A 9,379-nucleotide genomic window follows, 5' to 3' on the forward strand; every position below is an offset into this window, starting at 1 on the left:
ATATTAAAGTTTCAGCTGAAATCAGAAATGAAACTTTTCTCCAAACGTCAGAGATTAGAAACAATCAGGAAAAAGTTAAAGTGATGAAAAATTCAAGAAATAAACAAATCAAACTTACAGTTTGTTCAAACGATCCAAAGAGTTAAAGAAGAAAATTTCAAAAAGCTGAGACCCAACAGACTGGAGCCGCACCTGAACAGGTAAATTCAAACCGAAAGTAAATGTGACGGATGTGTTGCATAACTGATGACGTCACAGTCCACCTGGTTTGTACTTTTTTCCTTCAGAGCAACAGAACCAGGAAGTACTAGAAGCTCTGAGGTGAAATCAGTGGCAGGTTGATAAAACTTCATGAGGAAGGAGAGAAGTTCTGATAAAAATGAGGGTGTACTTACTTTTGATCATGACTGTAGTGATGATTGATAGGAACAAAAAATGAAGAACAGTATTTTAGTTTATTTATCATGTTGCAAAATGCATTATTCAAACAAATATTTTCACCATGTCATCTACTGTATATGTTCATTCTACACTAAATATTTAATTCACAAGCTAAATATTTACATTGAAAACAAAATCTTTGGAAATAAAAATTTAGCTAAATATTTAGCTTCAAAATCAGTATTTATTTTGCAAAACTAAAATTCATTTTCCAAACTAAACATTTAATTTTCAAATCCAATATTTATTTTCAAAACTACATATTTAATGATCTATTTTCATGTCTAGTTGTTCAGTCAGACGCTCCATCATGTTGTCATGTTCCAGTTTTTCTCCACTCAGCAACAGTTGGTGAACAGGATTTAATCCAGTTTAGTGTAATTGTCTTTCTTGCTACTAGTAGCAGAAGGTGCAACAATATGTAACATTGATCTTTAGTGAGTAAATCCTTGGTGTTTATGTCCAGCAGAAATAGAAGAGGCTCCATGAGGAGATCTGTCCTTAGAATGTCCTCAATCTCCTGTTTCATTTCCTCCCAGAAGGTCTTTATTTGTGGTCAGTCCCAGAAGACGTGTGTGATGACCGACCATTCCACAAATTCCTCCAACATCTATCTGTGGTTGGAATCCTGGAAATGAAAGTTTTTAATGGAGTTCTATTAAATCTAGTTTTTACTTTCCAGTAAAACTCTTTCCAGATTTGGTTTCCAATCCCTTTATGGTACAAAAATGCAAATTAGAAAACTCCCCCCATTGTTTCATCAATCTCCAGTTCAGTCTAGTAAATTGATGCTCTCAATTTTCCAAACAATCCACAAATGGAGACCCCAAACTGGGCCGTATTTATGGATTTGACCGTTCCTCATTCCTCTTCGGAGATACCACCGCAATCTTGTATCAATGGCTCCACCTCAGAATGACCAGAGGCAAACTCTGCTGGATGGCGGCCAAACTACAACACTAAAAGAAGGTGTAAGCTGAATTTTAAGTTAGCTAATTTAACTAATTTTATCCTGTAAGACAATAAGTTGTTTACATGGTTACACAAAACCAATAAAAAAAGTAATTATTGCCACATTATGGAGAAACCAATCATGGTGAATATCTGTCACACAAAGTCATTCTTAAACAAGATGGCTGCTCCCAGAGGACAGTATTACTTTTTAATAAAAAGTAGGGTGGAAAGAAAAACTGGTGAAAAAAAGGATGCACATATGAAATTCACCATTTCTGAAACAATAATATTCTAACATATTAAGATGCACTTTTATGGTTAGTTCACAATGGAATAATCTGTGTTGATTTCATCTGAACATTTATTATAAATATTTTTCCTCATAAAGTGCAATAAGATAATATCTAATGTAAATTAGCCCAGTATAAATAAACTGAATTCACTGTGAAAATGACTTTTTTAGTCTGTGGTGCAAGAAAAAAAAGACATTTACATATAAGTCTTAAATACTTTATACAAAACATTAAGTGGAAAGCAAACACAGTGAGAGATTTAAAGAGATGTGACAGACCAATGAAAACTCCAGATAAATTCAGTGATTTTATGGTTCCAAAGTTACAAAAATGTGCAATAATTAAGAAAACCTAAAGTGAAAACTTAACTTGGCACGAGGAAAGTGTGTTGCACAAGGAAATATTTGCTCCCATCAACAAAAACATTGAATTACTCAGTGAAGGTAAGAAACAGGAGGCTGGATCTGTAGCTTCTAAGAGATTTTATCCATTAAAAAGCTGCTGAAACAAAAGAGCTCAAAATAAATCTCTGTCTAAAGAAAATATAAAGAAATGGAAACAAATAAAAAAACATGGGATTTGATACTCAGCATGACAGATGCCCACAAAAATCCAGCTTACATAAAATTACTAAAATGAAAAATACAAAATGTTAAGGAAATTCACCAGTTTGACATCAGTCTTGGGAAATAAGATGCAAATCATAACAATTACAAGGTAAAGAGGTTAAAAATAAACATCAACAAAAAATAAAAAATCATTTTTATAATTAAGGCCGCTCGTATGAAGGGCAGAATAAAACACAACAAAAAAGAGAGAAATGTAAACTTGTAATTACCCCAACTCAAGTCCTGCTGTGCAACTCAGTTTGTAACAAAACCCCAAAAACTCAACAAAAATGTCAAAAAATGGAGCAGAAAGCAAATCAAATCCCGTCTTTAAAAGGGAAATAAATATTCATAAAAAATAAATAAAATGGTCACAGCGTACAGGAAACACAGAGAGAAATAAAATGGCCACCAAATAGAGGATGAAATGAAGCTATGAGTTAAATTCAAACATTTTTAATTGAAAAATGAGGATTAAAATTGTTTCTGCATTTATCTGCTCAAACTGTTAGAAAACAATAAAAAAAATTATGATTTGTAGTTTTTCTTTGCTAAGTGAAGTGAAATATTTGACTTCTGGTCATTAAAAACAGGATTTATTTCCTTTTACATGAACACATTCACAGCTTGCAGAGTGTAAGGCTTGAACCACTTGGCCTCACTTTGGGAGGGGTGGGTTGGATTTATTGCACAAGAACACTTGGGGTGGGTGGGTTCCCTTTCGGCCCGTTTACAGGTTCTGGATGGGTTCTGTCTCCTCAGTAGAGGCGAACGAGAGTTAAAAAGGTTAAAAATGTGAAGTTGAAGAACACTGGAAGCTGGCGAGGTTTTCCACAGCAGCCAAGAAAGGTCAGAGGTCAAAGCAGTCCCACTGGAATAAGCAGACCCTCATCTTCCCTCCTCCGCTGATCGAGTCTCGGACTTGAGCCAGACGAACTCCTTGGCGACGTCGTCGTTGGAGCGCTGGGAGAGGATCCGCATGGCGGTCAGGCCCGTGTCGTCCATGGAGATGCGCTGCCCCAGGGGGCACCAGCAGGCGCAGTTGCCCCTCTCCATGATGTCCCTCAGCTGCACCACGGACAGGCCCACCACCCGGTCGGCGCGGCCGAAGCAGTAGTCCTTGGCGCAGGCTTGAACCTCGTAGCACTCGAACCCGTCCTGGACACCCAGAACGCTGCAAAGCGAGAGCAGAACACAGGGGTGGGAGCACATGTGCGCTAACTGCAGAGCTAATTGCTGATTTTGTGCTTTTTTTGAAACTTTGAAAACATTAGCGCGCCTAGCTTTCGCTAATCTAATTTTGCATTTTAAATCAAAAGCGACATTTTACTTTGGCTGTCATAAATTTTCATTTGATTCGAGGTTCACATCTGAAGTGGTAAACTACATTATTGCTAATCCGCTAATATGCTAATAGCAGAGCAAATTTTTTGTGCAGCGAACTTAGATTCCCCTAAATTAGTTTTCAGGTTAAATTCTAAAGCACTAATGTGCTTTTGCTGTTTCATAAACTTTCAGTTGAATAAAGTTTGACATCTGCAGTAGAACGCACACTTCTGCTAATGTGCTAATTGTAGAGCTAATTTTTTGTCTACCATTTCAGCTTTTTGATAACTTTTAAAACTGTTGCCACACTTAGTGTTCCCTAAATTAATTTCTTAGAATAAATTAAATTTGAGGAAGCTAAGTCCACTAAATGTTTAGCAGAAACACTAAATGAAAAATTAGCTCTGCTACTAGCGCATTAGCTGACATTGTCCAGTAATTTCACAAGGACTTTGTTTTATATAACCAACAGTCTATAAAGTCAGAATTAAAAGAGCTTAAAATCAATTCCTAAATGTGTCACAATGTTTCTTTTTTAACTTACAAGTGAAAGGTCTCGTTGTATTTGGGAGACCAGCTGTTGTTCTTGGATTTGGTCTGAAATCTGCGCTTTTTGTCGCTGAGGTGCGGCCCGATCATAGTGACTTCCACGAAGGGTCTGAACATCCCAGACGTCTGCCACTTCAAATCACTGGCTCCAATCACTGCATTAATGTGTGGACACAAAGATTTAAACTAAAATGACACTAAAATGCTCCAACTTTGATTTTATTGGTTAAAAATGATCCCTAACGGACCTTTGAGTGTAACTTTCCGCTCTCCGCTCTTCGGATGAGTGTACAGCTCAATCTGCAGGGAAACCTCTCCGATGGGTTTGTCCACACCTGAACCTGGTTTAACAGAAACAACAACATTTGGTCCAATGTAGGCAAATAAAAACACTTTTTATAGAGTCATGCGACAGAAACACAGGTTTCACAAAACAAAAGAGAGAAAACGCTGAAGGGAAGGTGGGCTGATGATGATTTCATGGAGACCTACCCCTGCTGGGCTGGATTTTCTCATTAGGAGTTAACCTAATACCCTTCCCATTGTGCACTGGCACAGAGGCAGCAGGAGATAAAAACAAGACAGCAACTTAAACAACCAAATCCAGAAGATAAAAGCAGCCAGGAATCTGAAACTCTCCCGTATTTAAGCTCCTTTGAGGCGTTTTGGTTCTACCTTGTGAATGCTGCGTGGTCACAAAGGTTTTGATGAGCGTGTCGGTGGTCTGGGTGTAGAGAGACAGAGCGTGGCGGAGCGACGAAAGCTCAGCGCTCTTCTCCAGGAAAGTCTTCTTCAAGCCGTTCCCACCCGCATGAAAGTATTGCTGCGTAGAAAACAAAACGAGACAAGCAGAGGAATCAGCATTCTAGAACCTGAATGATTAAACAGACTTAAAGTGGAGTTAAATCAACTAAAAGACTCAATAAAAACAAGTGAAATTGCTCTTAAAATGTGAAGGAATTATACTTTTCTGTTTGATCAGAATTGAAAAACTGAACAAAATCCCACCAAGTATTTTTTCCTAGTTTGTAATGCACTTAAAATAAGACAAAAGTAACTTAAAAGTAACATTTTGACAAGATATAGAAGCTTATTCTGAGTCAATAATTCCTTAATATTGATTTAAAATAGTGATAGTTCCACTGGCAGATTATTTCACTTTTAAAATGGGAAAAATGTCTCGTTATACGTGTAATGATCTGCCACTGGAACTAGTTTGTTTCATCAATATTAGGAAATTATCTACAATATATTGCTGAAAAGTTACTTATAAGTTGAAAGTTTGGATTTTATGTGACATTTATATATCACATAGCTTATGTTTCAAAAAATGTTTTGTTGCAAGTGAAATAATCTGCCTGTTACCCAGCAGAGTACGAGCCGTCACCTAGCAACCCAAGTACGGGCAAAATCATTGGTATATAATGAGACTTTAGTCTGGTTATTACTTCACTGTCTAACTTTCTACGTTGCTGCATATGAATATTCATCTGAGCTGATTATAAAGGTCTTTAACCGTCGTCCTTATGGAGCAGAGGTCAACGTTTAGGTCTCACCTTGATGGTGTCCAGAGCCACGTCCATGACGGCACACTGCCTGGGCGTCAGGCTTTTAGCGTCTCCTGCCATGTGGTCCTAAACAACCCAAACCAAGACTTAGACTAGACCAATTCACAGGAGAAAAGAATCCCAAAGGCAACCTGATACCTTCAGTTTGGAAAGGTGTCCCAGTTCTTTTGCAGCAGAAAGGATCTGTGCTCTCTTCAGGAAAAACAGAAAAATTATTGATTGTCTTAGTTTTCAGTAGCCTTGTTTCAATCAAGGCTTTTTAAGCAGTTTTTAAGTATCGCATTAGAAAAGGTTGATGGAAAAAAAAAAGCTTAGATACGAGCTGGTGAACAATTTCTGTTCATAAGTAAAGTGAGTTACATGTATTCATCTGCTCTATATGTGATTGCATGAAGTTCAGCTTGTTGATTAATAATTAAACTGAATGAATTTGCCACAGTCATCATTTTAAAACATAATGGATAAAAATATTTTTTGTGTTGGTCGAGTCTGTCAAAATGTTTACATCTTTTTTTTTTTTTTTTAAATACATAAATCATCTGACACAATTACGATTTGATCCACTTCAAAACGGCAGCCATGTTTCCATCCAGCTGTGATACAAATTTTGAGCAAATTTTTTATAATAATGTAAAAAAGAAAAAATGCAAATTACACTGAAAAACGATAAAATCTTACCAAGTATTTTTGGTCTAGTTTCTAGTTCAAATTTGACTAATGTGAGTATTTTTGAATTTGAATGTTGAAATTTCTTAGTACACTTTAAATAAGACAAAAGTAACTTAAAAGTAAATTATAAAAAGAAGAAGAAGAAGCTTGTTTTAAGTTAATAATTCCTTAATATTGATGAAAAAAGTAGTTGGCAGATTATTTAACTTAAAACAAGGGAAATGTTTTGTTAGAAGTGAAATAATCTGTCCGTTTCCTAGCAACCACTGCGGAATTCCGCCCGTCACCTAGCAACCAAAGCAAGGGCTGCACAAAATTTGTCCATTGCATGTTTTGTACAAAATTATTGTTATAAAATGAGATTTTAGTCTGGATATTATTTCCCTTATAACATGTCAAAAATATCTTGTTTTAGGTGAAATAATCTGCCAATGGAATTTTTATCAACAATATTAAGGAATTATTGACTAAAACAAGTTTCTATATCTCGATGAAAAGTTACTTGTGAGTTAATTTTCTCATTTTTCTAGAGTACTAAGATAGTTTCACTAACTAGATCAAAAATATTTGGTAAGATTGGGTTTTTGCCATGTAACTCACACTTTTTACAATATTAAATATAAATAAAAATTTGCATCACATTTGGATGGAAACCTGTCTAGTGACGGAGACGAGCATCAGACTCACGAAGGTGTCGTTCCCCTGCGGCAGGACGATGTTCTTCTCCAGGCTGGTCATCACGATCCTCCACAGCTCCTTCAGAACGCGCTTCAGTACGGTTTTCTCACACACCGTGGCGAACAGCGTCAATCTGCAACAACAAGACATTCACACACACACTTACACACACTGACGGATGAGCCGTGTTTGGGAAAATCCCACTGAACCCACTGCGCATCCAGGAAGTTCATGAGCGGCCGCAGCATGTTGTCTGAGTTGGCCTCCACCTGGTTCTTGGTGTTTTCGTTGAGCGGTCCTTTGATCTGGTACAGCAGCGACGCCATCTGCCGCATGCAGTCGGTGATGCGGCTCTGGAAGCTGGAAGAGAGGAAAAACCAGTGATGGGCTCGGACAGAGGCGGAGCCACGGGAAACATCCGGGTGTGAGGTTAGCGTACCTGTTCCCAAACGTGCTGCTGAGGTCGTCCAGAACGTTGTTGAGCCGAACCTGCAGGTCGTTCAGCAGGTCGCTGGCCTCCGTGTCCATCTGGAAGAGAGAAGAAGACATTCAAGTTAAAGAAGATGACGTGGTTTTAGAGAAAGAAAGAGGGGATAAAACTGGAAAGGTTTGGGATTTTTACTGAGACAGAGAACCTGGAAGATAAACTACTTTAAATTACTTCTAAAGTTGAGTTGTTATAAAATACCTGTGAGTCTAATGGTGCATTACTACCAGATTAGATTCAGTTAAACACCTTGTTGGTGTAGTTTGCATTTATATTCAGCCCATTTCTACTCATAATAACATGCATGTTACAGTTCAGCTCCTGTAACATGCATGAACTCACCTTATGATCCTCACATGCATTTTCTCTCTATGTGGCAGAAAGTTGGGAGGTAAAACAAGACATTTTGGATGAAATGCCCCATTTTAACACATTAAGTGGGCAACTGCATATAAAGGATTTAATTTAGGATATTCTGCTTGTGCCTACCTTCTCAAAGGGTTTGTCCATCTTTGTGTTAGAAAATTGTTAGAGATATAAAAAAACACAAACAGTGTCAAAATGCCCTGAAGAGGTGGAGGAGCTGTATAACACAAATGATTTCTGGACTTTTTGCTTAAAATTAAGGTGATTTAATCCCAGATAACATGTTTAACCCACCTCATCCTTCTCAGTCTATCGCACAGGATTTAGAAAAGGAACAAAATAAAGTGTTAAAATGAAAAAATACAATTGAAAGTGAAGTGAAAGTGGCACTTTTATGAAAATAAGGGAAAATGCTGCTAATCTAAAGAGGAAATCCTCACAGATGAGAATAAAACCAGACAACAAAACTCCACCATGTTGGATGTTTTAGTTTCAGTTTGGGGAAAATCAGAAATGACTTTGGATTTGGAGAATGAAGGATGTTAAAAACCACTTTCAACTGCAACAAACCTCGGCCTCCATTTTTCCCCCTTCCTCTTTAGCTTCCTCCTCTTCCTCACTTCCTTCAAACTAGGAGTTGCAGTAAAGAGGCAACACAAAGGTTTTGTTGCTTCCATTCAGATAATTGTACAGTGGTTTTTTAAAAGTTATTTTAAGGCGTATATGCAGTCATGTTTTACATGTTTGCATATGTAGTAGACTTGCCTGCCATGCTAGCGCGCTGTTCAGCTAGAAAAGCAGAGAAAAGGTGAAGAATGTCTTTCTCCAGCAACAGTTACAAAAAATGACTTTGGGGAACACCGTACTTTAAAGGTTTGACCCCAGGACAGCATTTGTCAAGATGATCTGATAAAGTTCTGTATTCTAAATAAGATTTAAACCATTCAAATACTTTTATTGCTCTCCGTTTGTTGCCCAGATAAGGTGCACTAGCGGTTTAACATCAGCCTCTACTTATTTTCTTTATGTTTAGCCATTTATTGTTACCTTCAACAAATTGTTTAATGTGTTTTGTGGCTTAGAGATAATGTCCGCTAATATTTTAGTGCTTTAGCAATGGCTTCTTTTAATGCTTTAAAGAAGCCATTGCTAAAAGCCATTCCTTTAAAGACGGAAAGAAACATGTTTACCAAAGTTGCATTCCTCTTTTACACGTCGCCTTGACATGGGTCTTGATAACTTTCTCTCTTTTTTTAAGTACCTCTATATTTGTGCATTTTGTTGCACCACTTTATTTTGAGTAAACTTATCAAATATATGCCCTAAAAGTAAAGAGATGATACGGAAGTCTTAACTGAGTTTTATTCTTCATTCCTTTTAATGCTTTATGTGTTTAACAGTTTGGCATTAGCTCAACTAAGGTGCTTGTATTCAAAGTAG

The 9,379-nt window shown here is 37.2% G+C and overlaps 2 protein-coding genes across 2 annotated transcripts; both read right to left on the bottom strand.

Moving 5' to 3' along the window:
• Positions 1–1,592: 1,592 nt before the first annotated feature.
• Positions 1,593–5,924, bottom strand: LOC116724583 (protein unc-13 homolog B-like). Its single transcript, XM_032570355.1, has 7 exons — positions 5,878–5,924; positions 5,728–5,805; positions 4,847–4,994; positions 4,664–4,720; positions 4,420–4,512; positions 4,167–4,326; positions 1,593–3,470 (listed from the first exon to the last, which is right to left on the bottom strand). Exons 2-7 carry the CDS (start codon positions 5,797–5,799, stop codon positions 3,185–3,187), a joined length of 816 nt encoding a protein of 271 aa, XP_032426246.1. The 5' UTR covers positions 5,800–5,805; positions 5,878–5,924; the 3' UTR covers positions 1,593–3,184.
• A 1,091-nt stretch (positions 5,925–7,015) lies between these two features.
• Positions 7,016–8,574, bottom strand: LOC116724596 (protein unc-13 homolog B-like). Its single transcript, XM_032570372.1, has 3 exons — positions 7,526–8,574; positions 7,300–7,446; positions 7,016–7,219 (listed from the first exon to the last, which is right to left on the bottom strand). Exons 1-3 carry the CDS (start codon positions 7,633–7,635, stop codon positions 7,045–7,047), a joined length of 432 nt encoding a protein of 143 aa, XP_032426263.1. The 5' UTR covers positions 7,636–8,574; the 3' UTR covers positions 7,016–7,044.
• Between the last annotated feature and the right edge of the window lie 805 nt (positions 8,575–9,379).

This window comes from Xiphophorus hellerii, chromosome 8 (genome assembly GCF_003331165.1).
Source record: "Xiphophorus hellerii strain 12219 chromosome 8, Xiphophorus_hellerii-4.1, whole genome shotgun sequence".
Taxonomy (NCBI): Eukaryota; Metazoa; Chordata; class Actinopteri; order Cyprinodontiformes; family Poeciliidae; genus Xiphophorus; species Xiphophorus hellerii.